The following is a 19,427-nucleotide window of genomic DNA, read 5'->3' as shown; positions in this document are numbered from 1 at the left end:
TAGTACTTGACCACTGCTTGAATGTAATTTTGTTTTCGACTGTGGTGTATGTATGTATGCATGTACATACTGCATACCTATGTACAGAATACACCGGGTTAGTCGGTGCGGTGAAGTCAAACTGCCAGTCATTCAATATTCCGATAGACATATTATAATATTTCAATAATCCGTAGTTCATTCGTTAATATTGTATTAAATACACCGTAATAAACAATGAGTGCAGTACGTGTGATTCTTGATGATGTCCATTTCTACGCCCAAATGGCGTGTGCGGGTACAAAATTAGTTGTAGTCGATTTCACAGCGACATGGTAAGCCCTTTCAGGTTATATTGCATTTTCATATCTATGATATATTCAAAGAATAAAGTCATTCTTATGTGAATTCATCAAATTTATATAAAAATAATGGTATTACAGAAAAATATAGTCGATCCATTTCCCTATCGTATTTGTTTTTACCAGCAACTGATGTACACATGAACGTATTCTATGAAAATATTATTTTATTAAAATGAATGTATTCTATACAAGTTCTATTAAGATTCTAAAGTAAACTACATTGATATTTCTATAATCTGCAGGTGTGGTCCTTGTCAGAGAATTGCACCAGTGTTTGAGCAGCTATCAGTTAAATATCCGAATGCATTGTTTCTTAAGGTTGATGTAGATAAATGCACAGAAACTGCTGCTGTGCAAGGTGTCAGTGCAATGCCTACATTCATATTTTATCGTAACCAAACAAAATTGGATTTGTGTCAAGGAGCTGATCCGGTTGGATTAGAATCAAAGATTCAACAGTTCTATGAAAGTGAAGACACGGAAGAAACGAAAAATGAAGATACGGAAGATGGGAAGAGTCCAGTATTTGGACATGTACGAAGTAGTGATAAAGCTTATTTACATATATTTGGAATGATATTAGTTGCTGCACTTTTGTATACATGGAATAAGTTCCAATAAAAAAAAAAATATATAGTAAATCTCTTTCAATAGATACTAACATAATTACTATTCAGTTTAAATAATATTACCAATTAAATTGTTAAATGACATTCTTCCATTAAGTACATGGTACTTCTAATATTATAGTCTTACTTGAAGACAATATTTTGCAACAAAAAGATGATTCACTATATAGTTCATTACAGTATTTACATGTCGAAGTATAAGTAATTTGTATTTATATGCTTTCTTTTGAAATAAAAAACTTGTATTTATGTAAATTTTGTCCTGCATGTTTTTACCCAACTATGTTTTGTGTTTTGTTCTGGTTTAATAGAAACTGAGATCTAATGTACTTTTTGCAGATGGACTTATCTACATTCATTACCAAAACACAATGCGAATGTTTAAACGAGTCGGATGAACATAATCTCCTACATTGTTTGAGCTCGGATGAAGGATATCTTGAGAGTGATTGTGATGCGGAATTGATAATATCTATTACATTTATACAAGCAGTCAAAATTCACTCTTTGCAGATTAAAGCTCCTAAAGACAAGGGGCCAAAAAATATTAAATTATTTATTAACCTGCCTAGAACAATTGATTTTGATGTGGCAGATTCTAATACAAGCATCCAAGACTTAACGTAAGAATCTCTAATGTATTCTATCATTTTTTTCATAAGATCATAATCTATTTGAATAGTGCCTTATTCATATTATTACAATGTGCAGTTTGACGCCGAACGTTCTCGAAGAAGGCACTCCGATCGGTTTACGTTTTGTTAAGTTCCAAAACGTACAGAATCTCCAAATCTTTGTAAAAGATAATCAAACTGGTAGCGACACAACGAGGATTGATCACTTGGCTGTTATAGGATCACCAATCTCTACTACGGATATGGGAGAATTTAGGAGAGTGATTGGTAAGAAAGGAGAGAGTCATTAACAGCCAGCACTTTCAACAGAATGAATTCTAAAAGCAAATACTATTTTAAATATACTTTCCACAGCCATTATATTTTGCAAAAATAATACCGTAAAAAAATCTGTTCATTCTGTTTCGTTCAAAGACTATATGAGCATTATATTGTGCATTTAGGATCTGCAATAATAAAGAACATATGATAGATACCATACATGTATATCATTCTTAATTTTATGGAAGTTTTGTTCAAAACTAAAAACATCCAAATACAATAATTAATTGATGAGACATACATGTTATTCTTTATTACGAGCGATCCTAATTAATTAGTTACTACAATATAAGTAATAATAGCCAATAAAATCATTTTACTATTTATTTTGTTCGTTAAAATTGTTTACCGATTAGAAACTTTAATATCAATGTATGCATTTTCTCATTCAAAAAATTTTAATAAATGCAATGTAAAGAAATAATAAAAATTTATTGTATCCGTAATAGAGAACTAAACAAATTCAATAAAATTTATACATCTTATGCAATGTTGTTCAGTTATTCTTGATATTCTCTGAAGAACATTGAATAAAAACTCGTTTCTTATGTTAAATAAAAATGTTTAATATTATTAGCTAGATAATGTATAAAATCGTGAGTATAAATCATTGTATATAAAATTCATCAATGCGCTACTTCTATTTCAACATTTATGGACAAGTTTTATGAATTCGCCAAACGCCACCGCAACGACAAGCTCTTGCCCATCTTTGATCCCATGCTCTAATTGCAGCTGTTCTTGTCATATTTTGAACTTGAGCTTTACCCCCACATCTGAAAGTTTGTTTTGGAACAATTTGATTCCGATAAAGAATGATTTCATTAAAATGTATCAGTTCTCGTTTTACCTTGTACATTGTTTAACAAGAAGTGGTTGCTTCCCAAGATATAAGTGTCTAGTACCATCTACAATTTGTCCACTATGCATACAACCTTCAACTGAATTAAGCTCAGGTACAAATAATAACTGTTCGGATTCTACGCCATACTCCAACTGTAAATAATTTGTATTATTGCCATCGAAATAATAAGATTTCGCGGGATAACAAAAAAATGTATATGAATTTTTTACCTGCAAAGGAAAGCTTTGATAAAAAAGAATAGGAGTAGCTATAGCTGTTATGTTATTACCCTGATGTAATTGTGGTATCATGATCTGATTTGGTAACAGGCAACAATCATCTGGAACAATATGATTGTCGTAGCACTGGCTTTAAATGTGAATGATTATTTTACACGCACGGAATTTCGATCCTTATCTGCATATAATTATCTTGCCTGCATATAATTATTGCTATGATATATCTAAGCTAAAATAATTTATCTAATATTTTAGAAAACAATATTAAATAATCTATCAAAAAGGAGTGTGTAACTACTCTTTAAATACAACTTTCTTTTCATTTTTTTCATCTTTTTCATCTTTTTCACTTTCATTGTTTATTGGTTCTTCTATCGTAATCACTGAATCTCTAATCAACAAATTAACTAAATGTGGTGCAACTATTTCTGGTTCTGGATCAAGATCTATGTGTACTTCTGTTTTTTCGCATTTTGGGCTTTCTATATTTGCGATAAAATAAGTTGGCTCGGCATCAATGTTTGATGACGGATTGTCAGGCGCTTCATTCTCATTTGGTGTATCAATGCCAACATCTTTTTCGGTCGGTGAAAAATTATTTGGAAAGAAATGTTTCCCATCTGTTTCTTTGGCGCTGTCGTTCTCTTTATTTTTATCTGCTTCCTCGGCAGCTTTGATAAGATCAATAAAAAATAAGTCCCTTGGTGAAAGTGGTCCTTTCGGAGATTTTGGACTATCCATTTCGCCTTCTGGGGTAACTGTTACCAGTTTCAAATAATCTTGCATCGATTGCCTTTGAATTTTAGGCATGATTTTTCCCGATTTTAATGCGTCTTCGTCAGTTTCATCAGTATCACTTGTTAGATTTACATTTCCAGGATTTTCAATGTTATTGCCTGAATTACGGCGATGTATCATAAGAGGTGGAAGATCTTTATGCTTCTTACTTTTATTCCGTCTCATTTCAAGGGAGTTGTATTTATCTGTTTCGTCAGCTTCCCTTTTCATTTTATCTTTATCAGGAATCAATTTACTTTCAGGTCTGTCTCCCTTTGTGTCTGTAAACTTTACTATACTACGCGTAGTATCGTCCTTTCTACAAATTATGGGCAATGGTATGTCTGAATTGCTCGTGCCATATGACTGCAATTCAGATTTCTCGTTTCGTTTCATCTCGATACATTTCCAAATTATAGCTATAGCAAGCGTTATAAAGAGCCAAATGAAAAATGCCGCTACCCAATATGCAACAAACATTAATTTTGAGTACTTGTCATGCATTTTATCCTTGAGAATTGTATGGATTAAAATTGGACCCAGTACGAACCAATAAACCACAAATATACTTAGCATAACAATGCAGAATATTATTAATCTACATGGAGATATGCATCCGTAATAGTTAGTATCACGTTTCTCTTGAAGTAATTTCTGTTCTGTTAAGTTCAAAGAGTTCTTGTGTTTCACAGCAAGAATTTCACTCATTTTTAATTATATAAATTAATTTAATATTTTTTAATTATTATGGAACAAGACACTTTTTGTTTTCACATGAAGAAAAATATGAAACTTGCGTGTAGACACTCAAGCTTATATCTAATAATACTGAATGAAAGAATCAGGATTTTCCTTTCACGAACAAGGAAGTGGTACTTTATCTTACTTCCTACAAACCGTCATACTGCGATAATATACATGCAACTGTTTCTGGGTATTACAGATAATTCATCCTAGATTTTGTACGTTTATATTAATATTTCGTTGGAAATATGGTAACATGCTTACCAATTAAACCATCGTCTACTTGCTGAGATTGAGTGTCTCCGTTAGGTTGTACCAATTTTGATAATAAACGGAACAATAGTGCAAGCACGTCGAGATTATCGGCGCTGCGAAGAAATACCGGCAGGCACGACGGACGCAACAAACCCCATATACGTATAAGTACTAATAATTCTCTCAATGTATTCAAAGCCTTATGATCCTTCAAGAGCTCATACTATAGTGACAAATAAAATAAATTATTACAAAATATCAAAAACCAGTTGAAAACCGATGATATTATTTCATAATTATTGATAATACTAACACCACCGGATTTCATTTGCAACCGTTGCTCTGGAAGGCGTGCTAAGAGATTCAAAGCCAGATCAGCGACCCACTGAATTAATTGTTGCAAGGATTGAAGTGTACTGGGTTCTACAGTAAATTCTTTGGGATCAAGATGTAACAATACCTATTAAGAATCAAGTTGTTATAAAATATATGTTGACACTTCCATTGCTGAGAAGAATAATCTTCGTTTGTACCTTATCTACATCAGGAATGGCGTCGTTAATGACTGCTGCTAAGCTTTCTGCTGGTCCCTTATCATGAGAAATCAAATCAGACGGTCGTAGTAATGATTTAAAAGCTGTTGCCACTGAATGAATCATAAGCAACGATGATAAGTCTGCTGCTTTGCTTTGCCCCGATACTAACATTCTAAAAGTAAGATTTTCTTAATTGGAATGCATTAAAACTACATCTAAATGAAATGAATTCTTTTAGGAACGATATAGTACCTGTATAACGATGTCTTGATACAAAGAAATTGAATATAATGATACTGCTGTATGGGCTGCAATTGCCTATTGAAAGAGACATCCAGTCTTTCGCATAGCGGTTCAATCATTGACGATCTTAAACACAACAAAATGTCCAACCAATCTAATCCAGTTACTAGACAATATTCTAAGAGTGTACAGGCATAAGTTAATGTTATCGATGGCCCTGTAAATAGAAATTGAAATGATCATAAGCTCGCTAAAACTTTTTACGTGACTTTGAGTGATATGATTAAGTATTTCAATTTCAACTTTGTGACCTAAAAAAGATTTGATGTATTCGAACTTCCATTTTAACTTACCTCCATCAGGGAGGAGTTTGTATAAATATAAATTTCCTCGTGTATCACAAGCCAAGAGAACGCAACCCAGCCACGATAAATCTATACTCGCTATAGAAATTGAATTTTTAAAATATTTATTATTTGGTTCATCTGGCCGCCATGCCATATTCAAAGAGGAAAAAGAAATTTCTTTTAGACAATCACGGCTCAAGCAATGTACCGATGAATCTGCCAAAGCTACTACAACGTAACTTGGAGGCGGTAACGTGGTAACTATTGATAGTTTTGTAGTCGCTATTGCTGTTATTGGAGATTGACAACGATATTGCGATTGATGTTGCCATACCTATAAATATGCACATAGAGAAATACTTGATGACGAATAAGCCACATGTTTATGATTAAATACCCACCACTACAGTTTTAAATGATTCTAATGTTTTAGGTTGAAATAACTTATGTACCGGTTGCGATTTTTCCCGCAACTCCCATACTTCTACAATACCTCCACTATCACTGTTTACAGCAATAACCAAGGAATCTGCGTCTTCTCGAACTACAAACTTCAAGTGTGTCACACTCGTATCTAAGAATAGAATTTTATTAGCTTAAACTGTACATTTAAAAACATTATATACGAAAAATTGAACTTTACATGTATTGTCTTTGGGAGCTCCATCCTGCAGAAAAAAACTTGGCAGTGCTTGTGATGTAATAGAACATTTTTCATCATTTTTACGAACTAAAACTCTATAACATCTAATTGGCAAACAAATGTTACCACTGCTTACAGCTACTAAAATATGGCCATCTGAAAGTTTGTCAGGTTTTATTTTAATTAGCTGACTCTAATAGCTTTTAATCATATCTTGAAAATATATATAAATACATACTTTTTCCATAACACAAGTCAACTGCAGTTATCCTATGTCTTGTACTTCCTAAACTTTCTGTCGAGGTGCAGATAGGATTTTGAAAATCTTTTGTGATCATGAGTGCACCGACCATACCTGTAGTTGACACTACCAATACCCCTTCTGCTGCTCTACCACCAAATTGTCTCACAGAAGGAGCAAAAGGTAAATGATTAAATTTCTCACTATAATGAATACTATCTTTTTTCTCAGTTACAAGCCCTGTCTGAAATTATAAATTTTCTATGAAGTCCATACTTAGATTAACATTAAATAACTTTTATATATTAACTTCTAATACCTTTTTCCCATTATGAAACCAAGCTGCACCTAATATGTGTTCTCCGACGAAACACGTGGAACCAATTAATATCCAATCATTGAGGACATGGTCTTTAAACATCCACAATTGTACATTACCAGTAGCATCAGCAACAACTAGTTTATCACCTGGTAAATCCCACTCTAATGCAGTGATGGTGTGTTTGTTTGATAGTAGCCTAAATATACAAAACAGTGTTAATTATTGCATAAGAATGTTTGTATGTATACTTCAATATCATACTTGTGAGTGTGCCAAGGCATGTTTAAATCGCAAATATAAACATGTGATCCCCATGTCTTTCCATTATTATCATCTAATTCTGTAGTTGTAGTAAATGCTGCTATATTTCGACTAGATAACGAGCATAAAGATTGTCCTTCGTATAGGCTAAAAATTATAATGTTATAAAACAAGGATGAAATCATATTTACAAAACGTATTCAGTATTATATACATATGATTTTAACTAATAACGAAAACAAATTAATATTAATGCAACATACCTTTCTTGATTTATAAAAGATTTCGATGTCACTTTTCTATTTACAGTATACAGTAAATCCATTATTGTGAGGTTATATATTACAATTAAACAAAATACTATGAACACGAGCGCACGCACTCCAATATTTTTTGTTTATTGCACTCGTGCATCGCGATGCACAAGAATTTTATATAAAAGTTTCAAATAATAATTAATCATGTAATAAAATTAATACCGGGAAAACCATAACCCGCTACTCGTACATCGCAGGCGTCAGAATGGTGTCATGTAATAAACTGTATGTAAGTCGTGATGTGAGACGTGAGCGTAGTCGAATATGCATTCTCCGTTCTGATTCAGGTCATTTGCAATTATGAGTCTTCTCCCATTATTTTTAATTATACAATATATAAACCTATATTAAAGAATCGAAGTGCTCTTTTGAAACGTGACAAACATAACGGTACACTATAAACCCATTCATTAACTTATGCAAGTGTTAATACATTTTTAACCTCACTCCGTTTGTTTTGGAGAACATTCCTGCTTCTGACCCTTCAACATGGCTGTATTAATAAATTGTATTTACATCGTTTTCTCCTTATTTATTTCAGTTTCCTCTACCTATTTTTTGTGGCACACAAAATATGCAAAATGTTGCTTTCTTTCTGTTGATTTAGTCTTTGGTTACTTATTTCCTTGTGACACGAGTCATAATGTGCACAAATTGCAATGCATACTGTTTGCTTTCCCGCAATCTTGAAGATTAAATACATGAGTGAAAATGCATGTCTACACATAAATTAATTTCTGAAAGAATCAATTTTTCAAGATCATCCTTTTCATGTATAGTTTCCGTTGACTTTGCATGTTTCAATCATTTTTTTCAAATGTATCTGTGATTGTACAGCAAAATAACATAAATCGCATTCTTGAAAGATTCTATTTATGCATTGACTGAGGAAGACACAACTTGTGTTCTCTGAAGACAGAATAATTTTTTTCCCAACATAATAATGATAAATAAAGACAAGTCTAAAAAGTCTAGATTATTTGATATATTATATACAAAAGTTGACAATTGTTGTTTCTTATATTTCCAATGCAATAGAATTATAGTTACATGTTACTGCTTGTCTTAAATATCAATTTTTCCAATGTAAAAGCATGTGACCTATGCTGTTACACTTTGCAAATACATTACAAAGTTATAAAGTATTGCTAGTTTGCTAACAAATGATTAGAAGTTATTTAGTTACTATTGTCTACTTGAAAAATCATTGAAGAATTGCTGATAGAAATTTCTTCTGCATTAAATGTCTTTCTTCAATTGCACTCATGAAAAATGTTGAAGACAGTAAATTGAATGCCATAGTCTTAAACACAATAAAACGTTGAATACAATTTTTAATGTATACTATGCAATAAAGCATAAAGAGAATTTAATAACTTTATGGTACAGAAAATGGTTGGGGATCAGGCAAAGGACCACAGCTCTAGAACAAATGAGAAAGCAAACAATAAATTCACAGAATCATTAGGACTGACAACCACTATTGCTCTTGAAACTCTGCAACGTGATATTAAAAGGGTTTTACAAGAGTATGAAGAAGAATGCAGAAGAAACAAGTAATGTCTTTACTCATGTCTCACTTTCATATTAAAACAAGGAATCTATCACACTCAATATTGTATACAATGTATATATTATGTGCAGAAAATATAAAGCTTGGCTAAAGGACACTTTACATCATCGTAGTCAGTACACAACCCTGTGTTGGACTTCAGCAATTGCGCTTTTGATCAATGCCATTATCCTTGTCATTGAATTCTACACATTCAACGAGTCATGGTATGAAACTTGTCAGAGTTTATCATATATTAGATTATATATATTTTCAAAGCATAATAATGCTTATAACACTTTTTTAGTTACATTCCTTAAAATGTAAAGAAAGCTAGAAATAAATAAAATTCTTATTAATAACTACAAAATTTATATGAATTATGACTTAAACAGTTTGTAAAAATCATTTTTACATGATTACAGGTACTTTACACTGCCTTATGAAGGACTGACAGTCTGTTGTTTAGTAGTTTTAAATTTTATTTTAGTTGTATCAGATAACAAATTACGTCACAAAGAAATTCCTCATAGAGTACGAACACTTCTTGACCAACTAGAAGGTAAACACTTTTATCCATACAGAATGAATTTAAATTGACTTCCCTTAAATTTTGTTCATATGATTATATTTTTATTATTTCAGTTGCAAAGCATTCTTGCCAATGGGAATCCGAAAATTACCCACATTTATGCAGTCCATTGTCTCCTTGTTTAACTTTACAATGGACATACCGTGATGGTCAAATTGTAAACTTGCCATGGGCATTATTGGTTGCTGGAGACATAATTGTAATAAAACCTGGACAGCAAGCACCTGGATATTGTGTCCCTTATGATGTAAGCTGAATGCATTGATGGATAAGACTACTCACAGTGTGAAACAGATAATGAGAGTACAATAATTTCAGGATGCGGATGCACCAGTGTTACATGTAAGAGAAGTGTACAGTCCTCAAGTCCACAGTGCAAATGAAATATTTTCGACGCCACAGGCACGGGCACCGCTGAAAAACAAAATTTACAAACTTCAAGAAACCCCATATTTGATGAATCTCAGGATGGCTTTTGATCAAGCTCTCGACAGACCAGTCACATATCATAACCGCAAGCGACACCTTTTAATGATATGTTGTATCGAACAGCTCGCCTATCCAGTTCTTTTAGTTATTTTGTTAATTGTAAATTTATTCCGGTATTTATATTTGTACGAATACTTTGGTGTTGGTCACTGGAACGAAATGTTCCTGCTGCAACCAATTGCCATTAGCATTCCTCTACTTCCGTTAGTATTTCCGATTTGTTGGATTTTTCTAAACTGTTTTGGAATGGCGCGGTTTAAAGCTTTATTTAAACTTTATCAGTCTTCAAAAAAACTTCAGGTTAATATGACTTCAAGCCAGCGAAATTTTGACGATTGTGTAATGCTTGCAACATATATATCATGATCATGATTTTAGTTTGTTGATCCATTTGAAGATACTGATATTTCTGGCCCGAGTTATCCAGAGGTGGTGTATAACTGGATGGAACTGAAAGAATATTTTTTCAATATTCTCCTTGGTAAGGAGCACATGATGTCCAGATCTGCGAGTATCTTACACGTTTTAGGATCAGTCACGGTACTTTAAACATCATACAAGTGAATACATTTTCTGCCTAGCATATTCAACAGTACAATAAAAAGAAATGTAATACAAAATTTTCAGGCATTATGTTGTGTTGATAAAAAAGGAATTCTTTCATGGCCTAATCCAACAGCAGAAAAGGTATTCTTCCTACGAAATGCCAATACATTATCTCCAGCTTCAAGGTACATCATCATTTTCAGATGTTAAAGTATCAATAAGTATGATATAGGTACTAATAACTTACTTATATTTCACAGTGCTGGTAGTCTAGATAAAACTTCTGAACATCAATGCCAAACTCATACAGATGATTCTAAACAGTATTCTAATAAAACATCTTATGTTCAACATGGTAAACTAAAAAATAAAAAATGTATATGATTGCTCGATTATATACTGATTGGAAAATTGTTTTCAGACATGTCCCATTCAACAGCTGAAGTTTTGGATCTTACCCATGACCATGCTCTACCATTTCGTCTACAGTTTGATGATCATGCTTGGAGGCAGCATTTAAACTCATTGAAACCGCTAGGTCTAGCGATTCTACTCAACACATGTAACATGCAAACGCAAGAGCATTATATGCAGTTCTGTTGTCATGTCACTTGCGAAGCTTTATACAATGAGAATCTTGTTCCGGTTACGAACAGACGGTATGTGTATTGTCCGTTCGGTTTTTTGTGTTTCATTAATACGCTTTATTGCACTGCATTTTCTCCCTTTGTTTGTATGCATAATTCAAACTAATTCTTCCAATTATCAAGCTAATTACGTCCAGTTTATCATACTCATAATTCCTAAGACAGTCCAAAGGTAACACTTCCAGTTACCAGTAACGTTGATCATACACATTTGTCAGCTACCAGGATCACAGTGTAGAAGATAAAAGTGGGTATCAGGCAAAAGATACAATACAAAGTTCAAGACAAGTGTATTTAGTGGACGAATCAGGGAGCCTTGGACAGATGTGGTCAGTCCAACCATAGTTACTTTATGTATCCTCCATATTTATAGTTAATCTGTATTGGTGTATGGAACACTCCAATCATTATTGTACATAAATCATATGAATGCTAATCATGGGACATTCTCACACTCTCTGTACTGTTCTGTCTCCATTAGAGTAAATTACCATTTACTAAAATTTCATGTGTAATAAATGTAGGTGTCTGTGTGAGTTAGCGAAGCAGATAGGTTTCCAAGACCAGGCACAACATATATTCCAATTGGAGCAACAATTATCCACGTTTAGACATGTTGTAAGCATATTGTGTAACATTCCAATTTTAACTTTACTTAACTATTTATGGACGGAACAATTCAAATTTTACACAACTACGTTTTAGCAACCGGAAATGGTTCGCCGCGACATAAAGTTCGCAAGGTCCTTAAGTATTGCAACGAAGTTGAAGTTCCCTTTTCCGCATATGGTCGCCGTAGTAGTTAAGGAACGCACTGGAGGCGGTTTACAATTACTAACACAGGGTACAGCGGACATAATTTTGGACTCGTGTATTGAGTTTTGGGATGGTCACGATCTCTGTCCACTTTCCGCATCCGATAGGTACAAAGGAACAATTCCCTTAGAATGAATTGCAATGGTTCAATGTCAATAAATTTTTCCATACGCATTCCAGAAAAAAGGTGCAAGACTTTTATCAAAGGACAAGCTTAACATCATACTGCACTGCGTTTGCATACAGACCACTAACGCGTGGTATTAGCAGTAAAATGTCTAAGATATACTTAGAACTTCCTGCAGACAGCAAACATTTGTACACGCCCCATAGAAGTCCCACTCCATTGCCCTGGGACTTTAGAAATGTTCTTGATCCCCGTGTGAAAGGCATTCTTGGACAATTCCACTCAACTGGTTAGTTCTAAACATATTTATATTATTTGTAAGATTACAAGTTTAGCAAACTTTAAAGCTTTTCTGTGTAAATATTTATAGACTCCTTGTTGTGTAATGAAAACAAGGACGACAACATAAGTGATGTGGAAAGTTGTTTTGAAATTCAGTGCAACCAAGTCTTCATTGGAATGGTCACTATGCAGTATCAAGCGCAAACGGATATGGTGAGCTTTTTAATTCGCGTCGTAGTGTCCTTCAAGAATCACCTACTTTAATGAATTTGATTGATTCGCGGTTTGTTTCACAGGTGCAATTGATCGAACAATTAGACAGAGCATGTATACGATTCGTACACTTCAGCAAAGAGAACGAATTGCGGTCTCGAGTGTTCTCGGAGAAGATGGGTCTGGAAAGCGGATGGAATTGTCATATTTCGTTGCTCAGTGAGAGAGCTAGGTACTATACATTATTCTATTATTACTAAAACGATAATTCTACAAGACTATTTTGCTTTGCTTTCTTTTGCTTTTGGATTAATATTGAAAAGTTTGGGGCATGTCCTCACATTTGGAGAGTATAAATACGTTATATTCTATATGTGTAAAAATCTGTTGTATACATGAAAACATATTCAACACTGAGTATTTTACACTAATTGTATACGTTGCTGGTGTTTTACGATTATTCCGTTGTTCTGGTTCTTTTTTTTTTACCTTGTCTTACTCGTCAATTAAAGTATTTGTCAGTTTCTCAATGTCGTTTATCTAATCTGTTGTAAGTCTAAAATAAATGGTGCTGTCTGATATGAACTTGTTTAACTAGCTACTTGTCTTAACTATGAATGTGAATGTAAGATATGCATGTACATTACAGGAGACAGCAATGGCTGGAGAGATATCCACACATGACCCCATCGTATATGTTTGTCTATACCTCTTTCTTTCATTACTGTTACTAATTTGCATGTTTATTCGTTACGCTCTGTATATTAATATCTCTTTTATTGTGAATATTATCTTGATTTTTTTTTTATCCATAGAGTTTACAGTTCTTTGAATGCAATGATTCGATTTTTTATCCTCCCTCTAATCTTTCTATTATACTTTCTAGTGGATTATATTGTGGTTACTATTGTATTTTAGTGGGTTCGAAGTATTCTTTCTCTTATAAGTCCTCTCGTCTACTTTTTCTATTATGTTTCTAATTAGAGCGTTTTAGTTCCGACTGGATTTCACGCCAATAGTGATTGGTAACCACTGTTACTTTCTGATTAGAGTTTAATTGCTTCTTCATTAGCGGATACGATCTCGAGCAACATTTGTTCTCGTACATGTTTCCAAGTTGTACCATTGCACATGTGTTAATATCTCATTGTTATAATCATCGAACATACATGAATTACACGAATATAAAACGTATGTAACTAACACACCGATATTAGGTCCGAGAGTCCAGTGGGTTGGTGGGTGAGCCAGGCAGCAGCCATGTCCTCACCCACTCCCTCGGCCCAATCTCATCAGCATAATTACTCCTGCATGGATGAGGCCAGCCACTTGCTTAATCGTGTCTCTCCTCGGTATGTTACATATTACCCTCTCTTTATCACACATAAACACTAAAAGAATACATATCCATTGTCTACTTATTTCGAAACATTTTAACTATACATACTACTGTCGATTGAGAGCCGTGCTTTTGCTTCTCTCGATACGATTACTATTACCGATTTAAGAACGTTCGCCGACTCGAAAGTTAAGAGCATGCGATTCATACATTTCTGCTGCATACATATGCTGCATTGATGTGTTTGTGTTCGAAAAGTTATCCTGCATGAATGGACCACGGCGGAGCCGTTTCTTTATTGTATGATCTACTTTATATTGTAGCACCAATCTGGACACCAGCCGGGCCATGAGCATGTCCGCGCCGAGTGCCATAAACACGGACTTCTCCACCGTCAAGTTTGACGATGAGACTACCGAATGGAACGACCCCGGATTGTCTCAAGTGAAGAGTGCCATGAGCCATAGGTTTGTTCTGTGTCCTACATTCAACGTTCGTTACTTTTATATTGAATGTTATAATGTTTGTTTGGTTTTGCATGCCAGTCTAAATCACCTAGTACAAAGGATCACGAGAACTGGATCGTCACACTTTTTGTAATTATTTTCTGTTCTCCCGTTTCTTTTCTGTCGAGTCAACTTCTCTTCTTCTTCTTCTCTCTCGGACCACTCCAAAATCGATCATTTCCTGTCGTAAACGTTAGAGAGAAACTTTGACTTAAAAGTCATGACTTCTGATTTCACCTGAACCACTGTTATGCGCATTTCATTTTAAGCATAATCGCTTACGACGACAGTAAAACATGATCGATTTATCAAGGGACGATTCATATTTTAATACTGATTTTCCTTATTGTGTTCCCTTCGTTCCAAACGGGAAGTAAAGAGTTGTATTTAAGATAAAGTAATGTTCAATAGGGAACAGGATACAGTAAGAAGCGAGGACAGCGTGCTGGTGCAAAGTGTAGATCTAGGATCTGGACAGGAAGCATGGCGATCTCTAAGCTGTCTCACGGATAGCACGGAACAGAGTGCTCCCGTTAATTTCGATTTATCTAACAGAGTAAGTCACCCAAAAAATAACTCTCTCGAACAATTTCAAACATGTCTGACTTCTACCATAGGCGAAGCTACCAAGAGGCATCGACAAAATTCGACCACACTTGGAACTAATAGATAACGTTCCCTTGCTGGTGTCATTATTCACCGACTGCAACACTACAGTCACTAGAGAAATGCTGCACATCATGCAGGATTATGGAGAAGTTGTTTGCGTGCTCGGCTCCTCTGCCAACGCGGAGAACATGCCGATTTTCATGCAAGCGGACGCAGGGTAACTAACTTTAACATTGCAATACACATTTATTAAAAACTGGAATACACAATACAAAAGACGAAATATTATTCTGAAACTACATTCTCCTTAATGACGAGACGACCTGGCATCATGTAACTAGTTTTAAAAATAGTATCGTCCTCTATTCGAGCATTAATCATCGCTGGTTTAGGTTTAATTTTGATCCTTTTGGAAACAGGTCCTATGTACTGATAAGACAACTGACTTGTGGTCTGGTAGTCTGTGCTTACTTTCGTCTGCCAAAACGTTGGTTTCCTTGGCCTTTTGATAATAGGCATAGCAAAGTTTCGGTAAGAGCCCTTCGTTACTGACTCACTCTCCATTGGAACGGAAGGAACATGCTTCGCTCGATATGGTTTATAGCATTTCACTTTTACGAGTCCAGGATCCATGTAGGACATCCCGTGAGTGGTTGTCAAATCTCGTGACCCCTCGATGAACAAACGTGGCCTTGGAAGAAAAGGCTGCGGTACTTTCCCTTGTAAAGTCTGATAGGACAGTTTGTAAACAGTGTCAGAGGTCATTTTTTCGTCGATTTTATTCTTTATCTTCTCATGATCACCGTAATTAAATCTTCGTCGAGGAACACAATCAAATTTCATATAGGATCTTTTATACGTTGTGTTCGATTCAAGTTGTATAGTCGGTTTACTGTAAGGTTTGCTGTATGTCATCGGTCGTCTCGTCGCTGGCTGTAGATACTTTAAATTTTCGTCCCAGAACATCGAACGTTTATCCAAGTTCCCTGTCCTACGACAGGGAACTTCGGCAATGTGCACCATCTCGTTCGAAATATATTGTACATAAAGTGGGATATAAAAAAAATGTCTGATTGACAGCGAGAAGTTATCGGCGTTGTTCGCTTATTATTCTGCGCTGCGTTCAGAATCATTTTAACAATTGATGCAATTTTAGAGTCGCTGTAGAACCATTGTATCCGCAAGTTTGCCAGAGAGTTCCTGTATTAACTCAAACGAGAGAAGACCAAGGTCCGTCTCCGGTCGATATAAGCAGAGCGTTGAACTCTGTTGCGTGCTCGCTGAGCGTGAAGCGCGAGGATCCAATCGCCATATTCCATTTGATTATGGAGGTAAATCTCACTAATCACAGTGTACCGTACATCACCTACCATTTCGTAATTTTCTGTGAATAGAAGTAAATCATTTTAAATAAGAGAACCTATGTTCATTCATATCTTGGATATTGTTCTATATAATTTCAATTTAAATGGCGAACGATGTTTCACATAGAATTGACTGTTTAGGCTCGTCATTACATGAAGTGCCTTTGGAATTGCGTGCAATTCTGGGTCTGTTGCACGGTCACACTCTCCTTCACACAAGCTCTGTCCAGCTTCCTCCTGCTGCCGCCATTGTTCTCTGTCGATCAGGTATTATGGTTGAGTTGCTTAATCATTCCAATGTTATCGATATCCATGATCGCTACACCGAAAGACACCACCATAATGCAACGCGCCACGGGCAAGAATCAGTGCACCATAAACGGACAAGTAAGTATTTATAACACCCTCTACCATCCGGGCTTTACTAAATATTTTCTCTTTTGTTTCACAGATCGCATTGTTCGTTCTATGGTGCTACGGTAGCAAGTTTCTACCCACGATAATAACTATAGTTTTATCTCAGTGTATTTCCTTTTTGGCTCTGTGCCCCATTTATGCAAACATGGACTCCAAGTGTCTTTATGTATACCCTGAGTCCAGGGGAGAGGTGGCATGGGGTGGTTGGGGTGCCAAACCAAATGTCGTCTTAGTGGTACAGCATTTTGCTTTGTCATTGTTAGTTTTACATTTAGGTGAGTTTCATTCAAGATTAGTCTACAGACTATTCTTAGGCTCATTATTAAATCGTGGTTCATTCGGTTGCAGTAACAATATCTGTAGGCTTTGTACATAGAGAGTACTCTATTTGGAGGAAACAACCTTTCAACAATTTCGTGTGGTTCTTAAGTGCATTTATAACGTGAGTATTGTTATCATTTTTTTCGTAATGACCGTAGTCAAGTTAACATTATAATATTTTTCACACGATTCTTGTAGTCTGTGCGCACAAGCAGCATTCTCAGGAGCTGTTTTCTGCTCGTTTTGGAAAGCGGAGGGTGAAAAGATCACGGATTTTCCGCTTCATCTTCCTCTGTTCTTCTTAAGTTCTCTGCCTCTCATTTTTGCTGTTAATGAATTAATTAAGTGGCAAGAAATTAAGTGAGTATATTTTTTTCTTTTGAAGTTTCATACATGTAGGAGAGTAGGCTTCGACAATTTTTGAATTATGCCTATTATTTCCAGAGTAAACGTGAGGTATCAGAAGAGAGCTCGGCTAGAATTTGGTACAAAACTCGGTATGAATTCGCCGTTTTAAAAAGTTTGAATCAATTGTTAATTGAAGTGAGGAACCTCGGTGATTTAAACAATCGAACAGAGTTTTAATCGAACTTATACTACCGCTGTAACAACACTTTATTACACTGAGAACCAAGCGGTGATTAATTTACTTTACATTTGTCACAAATGCGTGAAAGCTAACTATTTCGCTGTGGAGAATATGGATTTCCTTTAGATAGCAAGAGCGAGGTGTCTATAACTATTCGACTAATTAGGAGAAACAGTTCGGCACTTCAAGACGTGTTTCGAAAATCCTGGATTCGGGGAGCCGAATGAACTGCGGGAAACTTTACAGCCTTGCAAGCCAACTGTATTTAACAATCAACACGGGTTAACGTTAAAAAAAACGGTAGAATTGTTTTCGTGATTCGACAAATGAATATCAAAGTATTTCTATTTTTGTATAATACGAATAACAATATTTTCTATTTTAAGAGTCGTGCTGAGGAGCATTAGCATGTACTGTTTCGAGCTTAAAAGCTGTCGTGTACTTAACTATGATTTTAGGTTGATTTTAGATTAATTAAGTTGGTGCTATTCGTTTTCGTCAAAATTTGTCTACGAGAGATTCTCTTAGGCGCGATTCAAGATATTTATTCGGAGGGGCGAATTTTATATTTTAGAGTGCGTTTATTTATGGGGGAACGAGCCATTTGTATTTCGATCATTTTTATTTAATATTTATTATAGAAAGTAGCAACACTTGCGAAAGAACGTGAAATGTTTTAATACCGCTGGCATCAATTAAAATAAGTCGATTATTGTTTACACCGGATGCGAACGGGTATATTGCTACTTCTTTTCGTTTTGTCGTGTTCCTATAGAGAATAATAATTGAATTTTAGAAAATGACCTAGCGTTCTGCTTTAACAAGGTTTTTTTTAGGGATATTTTCCAACATTACGTTGCGTGATTAGTAATCGATATTTTACATTTGTATTTTTACCGAGTGGCTTCGCGAGTCACTGTAACTATAATGTAAATTAACGATAAAATAGATTTTAAATTAGTCTATTATAGAGAAAAGATATAACATAACGTTTCGGCGTTTTTTATTAATCGTAACGATTTGTGATAGAATTTTATCTCCGATTTTATTCGAACTGCATTCAGGTTGTATAATTATAAAATAATGTTTTCGTATGACTTCTGTTCTCCATGTACGTTATTTACTTATACAACCGTATTTAAACACGAGGCAGATCACCTACAATCCTAGCTTAATTTGGAAAATAAATGATATCAATTGTAAAAAAAAAGAACGATATTTGCAAAATTATCATTTTACGAATATCAGCGATTATTTTTACGTTCGACTTTTATAGATATAATTGGGTAATTAAGTTAAGCATAATTAATTGTAAAGAAA

General features: G+C 34.7%; 5 protein-coding genes across 7 annotated transcripts; 2 read left to right on the top strand and 3 right to left on the bottom strand.

Annotated features, from left to right (window-relative positions):
- The first annotated feature begins 65 nt into the window (after positions 1–65).
- On the top strand, positions 66–2,255 carry Txl (Thioredoxin-like). The gene is made up of 4 exons (XM_078179970.1): positions 66–314; positions 587–878; positions 1,313–1,596; positions 1,685–2,255. Exons 1-4 carry the CDS (start codon positions 217–219, stop codon positions 1,896–1,898), a joined length of 888 nt encoding a protein of 295 aa, XP_078036096.1. The 5' UTR covers positions 66–216; the 3' UTR covers positions 1,899–2,255.
- A 215-nt stretch (positions 2,256–2,470) lies between these two features.
- Positions 2,471–7,946, bottom strand: Med16 (mediator complex subunit 16). Its single transcript, XM_078179968.1, has 14 exons — positions 7,645–7,946; positions 7,382–7,528; positions 7,118–7,316; positions 6,796–7,042; positions 6,558–6,713; positions 6,316–6,488; positions 5,921–6,248; positions 5,577–5,784; positions 5,322–5,496; positions 5,102–5,248; positions 4,798–5,011; positions 3,004–3,113; positions 2,780–2,925; positions 2,471–2,705 (listed from the first exon to the last, which is right to left on the bottom strand). Exons 1-14 carry the CDS (start codon positions 7,704–7,706, stop codon positions 2,582–2,584), a joined length of 2,436 nt encoding a protein of 811 aa, XP_078036094.1. The 5' UTR covers positions 7,707–7,946; the 3' UTR covers positions 2,471–2,581.
- On the bottom strand, positions 3,081–4,781 carry LOC144469551 (uncharacterized). The gene has a single exon (XM_078179969.1). It carries the CDS (start codon positions 4,495–4,497, stop codon positions 3,307–3,309), a length of 1,191 nt encoding a protein of 396 aa, XP_078036095.1. The 5' UTR covers positions 4,498–4,781; the 3' UTR covers positions 3,081–3,306.
- A 39-nt stretch (positions 7,947–7,985) lies between the features above and the next one.
- On the top strand, positions 7,986–19,309 carry L(2)k05819 (transmembrane protein 94-like protein l(2)k05819). 3 transcript variants are annotated; one of them, XM_078179964.1, is made up of 27 exons: positions 7,986–8,088; positions 9,088–9,254; positions 9,343–9,477; positions 9,676–9,812; positions 9,896–10,089; positions 10,161–10,631; positions 10,710–10,871; positions 10,959–11,062; positions 11,138–11,232; positions 11,299–11,536; positions 12,049–12,142; positions 12,230–12,447; positions 12,521–12,756; positions 12,838–12,962; positions 13,046–13,194; positions 13,612–13,659; positions 14,180–14,314; positions 14,625–14,768; positions 14,847–14,897; positions 15,219–15,363; positions 15,425–15,633; positions 16,573–16,747; positions 16,922–17,167; positions 17,232–17,472; positions 17,546–17,639; positions 17,717–17,878; positions 17,963–19,309. In XM_078179964.1, exons 2-27 carry the CDS (start codon positions 9,091–9,093, stop codon positions 18,033–18,035), a joined length of 4,245 nt encoding a protein of 1,414 aa, XP_078036090.1. In that variant the 5' UTR covers positions 7,986–8,088; positions 9,088–9,090; the 3' UTR covers positions 18,036–19,309. The 3 variants fall into 3 exon arrangements, with proteins under 3 accessions (XP_078036090.1, XP_078036091.1, XP_078036092.1); XM_078179965.1 differs by lacking the exon at positions 13,612–13,659; XM_078179966.1 differs by lacking the exons at positions 13,612–13,659; positions 14,847–14,897.
- Positions 15,665–16,613, bottom strand: LOC144469554 (uncharacterized). Its single transcript, XM_078179971.1, has one exon. It carries the CDS (start codon positions 16,437–16,439, stop codon positions 15,702–15,704), a length of 738 nt encoding a protein of 245 aa, XP_078036097.1. The 5' UTR covers positions 16,440–16,613; the 3' UTR covers positions 15,665–15,701.
- Positions 19,310–19,427: the final 118 nt, after the last annotated feature.

The sequence above is a fragment of the Augochlora pura genome, chromosome 4 (assembly GCF_028453695.1).
Source record: "Augochlora pura isolate Apur16 chromosome 4, APUR_v2.2.1, whole genome shotgun sequence".
Taxonomy (NCBI): Eukaryota; Metazoa; Arthropoda; class Insecta; order Hymenoptera; family Halictidae; genus Augochlora; species Augochlora pura.
The sequence above is the reverse complement of the archived record's forward strand: the minus strand, read 5'-3'. Positions and strand labels throughout refer to the sequence as shown.

Coding starts and splice junctions, on each gene's coding strand:
- Txl (XM_078179970.1), top strand. CDS start 217: ATGAGTGCAGTACGTGTGATTCTTGATGATGTCCATTTCTACGCCCAA. Junction 315..586: donor GTCGATTTCACAGCGACATG/GTAAGCCCTTTC, acceptor TATAATCTGCAG/GTGTGGTCCTTGTCAGAGAA. Junction 879..1,312: donor AGAGTCCAGTATTTGGACAT/GTACGAAGTAGT, acceptor TACTTTTTGCAG/ATGGACTTATCTACATTCAT.
- Med16 (XM_078179968.1), bottom strand. CDS start 7,706: ATGGATTTACTGTATACTGTAAATAGAAAAGTGACATCGAAATCTTTT. Junction 5,785..5,920: donor CAAACTCCTCCCTGATGGAG/GTAAGTTAAAAT, acceptor TTCTATTTACAG/GGCCATCGATAACATTAACT. Junction 3,114..4,797: donor AGTAGACGATGGTTTAATTG/GTAAGCATGTTA, acceptor ATATTGTTCCAG/ATGATTGTTGCCTGTTACCA.
- LOC144469554 (XM_078179971.1), bottom strand. CDS start 16,439: ATGGTGCACATTGCCGAAGTTCCCTGTCGTAGGACAGGGAACTTGGAT.
- LOC144469551 (XM_078179969.1), bottom strand. CDS start 4,497: ATGAGTGAAATTCTTGCTGTGAAACACAAGAACTCTTTGAACTTAACA.